This window comes from Galeopterus variegatus, unplaced genomic scaffold (genome assembly GCF_000696425.1).
Source record: "Galeopterus variegatus unplaced genomic scaffold, G_variegatus-3.0.2 Scaffold815, whole genome shotgun sequence".
Taxonomy (NCBI): domain Eukaryota; kingdom Metazoa; phylum Chordata; class Mammalia; order Dermoptera; family Cynocephalidae; genus Galeopterus; species Galeopterus variegatus.
The window spans coordinates 27,697-30,136 of NW_007726926.1; the positions used below are offsets into that span (position 1 = coordinate 27,697).

At 36.0% G+C, this 2,440-nt stretch overlaps 1 protein-coding gene across 2 annotated transcripts in view; it reads left to right on the plus strand.

The window, feature by feature from the left end:
- The first annotated feature begins 814 nt into the window (after positions 1-814).
- Positions 815-2,440, plus strand: part of CADM2 (cell adhesion molecule 2) — a 160,201-nt gene continuing 158,575 nt past the window's right edge. The window contains exon 1 of one of the 2 annotated variants that reach the window (XM_008572654.1): positions 815-966. In XM_008572654.1, coding sequence (XP_008570876.1) covers positions 927-966 — 40 coding nt within the window. In that variant the 5' untranslated portion in view covers positions 815-926. The remainder of the gene's footprint in view (positions 967-2,440) is intronic. The other variant, XM_008572655.1, reaches the window with a different exon arrangement.

Genomic DNA, 2,440 nt, shown 5'->3' on the forward strand with positions numbered 1-2,440 from the left:
TGCCTGGATGTGGAAATGGGGTTAGGTCACCTTCTCAATGCCTTAGGTCCCCAGGCAGGCCCCAAGGTGCTGGCGCAGTGTCCCTCCTCTTTCTACCTTTCAGGGTACTCCTTCAGTTGCTTCTTTCTCAGTCCCAAATTTTATAGCTGTACTTAGTGAAGCACAAAATGACATAATGATAGTTAAACTTTTTAATGATTTTTTCCTAAAATGAGTCAAGAAGAGCATAATTCACCAAGATGCAAAGAGGGCTTCTGTGAAAACAAGTGTTCTGTGATAGGAAAAGTAATTTGAACCAAAGAACATATTAACATACAGTACAGCAGAAGCACCGGCCAATCAGGGCAAATTTAAACATCAGGTAGCTTACAGGTGCTTTTCAGCTGAATATCAGCTCAGGTTTAAATGAAGGCCTGCAACAATCATAGTTTCTTAGATTTATCTGTGTGTAGAAGTGAACCCATTCTGTTTACAGTTTTTCTTGGCACTGGCATTCCATGAAAAACTTTGTAGAGGAAAGCCATATTTATCACCATCAACATCTACCTCATCCAAAGTATTGTACTAGATGCAATCATTTAATTAAAAAGTTATTTCTGAGGACATTGAAGAGCACCTAATTCTACTTTGATTTAAGAAAATCTGATAAAACATTTCAATATTTTAACTTCCTTTAAACTGTTTCAGGAAATAAGATTTAGATGTACAGTCAAAGAAAATGTTTATTGTACTTCTATTGTGTTAAAAATGTGTCGTCTAACAGTACTGACTGTTTCTAATGTTATTCACATTTTCAATATCTTCTCTTTCCAGCTTTGAGGGACAATAGGATCGAGCTGGTTCGCGCTTCCTGGCATGAACTGAGTATCAGCGTCAGTGATGTGTCTCTCTCGGATGAAGGACAGTACACCTGTTCTTTATTTACAATGCCTGTCAAAACTTCCAAGGCCTATCTCACTGTTCTGGGTAAGTACCAGGGACTGGCAACATATATAATCACAGAACCAGAAATGCGTACTGCTACAGCAACTTGATTCAGTAAAAAGATATATTTTGAACATTATATTAAGACGTATGGTTTAATCCCTTCCCTGCTGCATTATAACAAAAGGCATTTAAAAATCATTTAGTCACCTTCCACATTTTAGAAATGGACAGAGGGAGGTACAAAGATTTATGTGACTGCCGGAAGGCACACGGCCATTTTGTTTCTTAGCCAGAAATAGACTCTAGCTCTCTTGATTCCCAATTAAATTTCTTTGAACTAAATCATCTATATAATGTGTATGTTCTAATCCTTTTAAAAAGTGACAGAATAATGAGCATAATGAGTTCAACTTGTGCCCTAAAGTGTGCTTCTTCATTTTATCACGAGTCACCTTATGGGGGCCTTTCCTAATAACTTGTGGCTTTCAAATATGACCCCTTTGTGTATTTTAGTGCATTTAAATGACCCTGACATTTTCATGTGTGGTCTCTTTTTAAATTTATATTTTCGAGATTCCTAAATGAAGTACATAATGTCACTTGTGCATGCAGCTTGTAGCTTCTTTGTGCTTTTTATTCTCTAAATATTGGGCCCTTTTCCCAGAGGTTAAAGTGACACCAAAAAGCAATACATTCATAGAGATTCTGAGGAAATAAAGTTGCTGCTCAGAGCTCTCTGCGATTCCACAGACGTCAGTGCCCCAATCAGCTGAAATTGCTGCAGTTCACTGAAACACACCTGTGTACTGAACAAGTTCGAGGAATCAGGGAATTTAAAGATTGATTTTTTTTTTTTTTTTGCTCTAGCTTGCCTTCCTTTTTTAGATAAAGGCACAATGTTGCATTTAACAGGGCTAGCACACGCTGTTCTTTTGGGTGGGAATATTAAAGTTAATCCAGCTAGTGAATTGGTTTTGTGCATAGGATATGAAATATGGTTCTTTGCAAGTCCCACTGGGACTATTTCATAAAAATCTTCACAAGTTTGCCATTACAGACAAAATATACCCACTAAAATGGAGTATTTCAGGATAACAACTGCCTAAGGCTAACGTATTGTTCTGTAGAGAGCCACCTTGAGACCCAGATAATAGATGACTGCTGAATTCATTTTATTAAAAGGTGGTGTGACACAGATTTTAAAAAGTAAGAAAAAAGGTAAGATGAAGGTGAAGACAAAAAAATAAACAGGACAATGAGCCAGTTCATAGAAGTATGTTAATATGTTATTTATCTTAGCTGTTCTTGTTGTTTTAATTTGTATTTCTCATTAGTATTTTACAACATTCTAACACTATTTTTCTCAAACTGAATTAAATAGTGCAATAAGGAAGATTCCAGTCTGCTTTACTACTGAATAATTTTAGAAGAAATTTTAATAAACATTTACCGGGATAAGTGAATATTATTTCCCAGGAGATATGTAATATTCTGCTATTTAAATCACCCATGT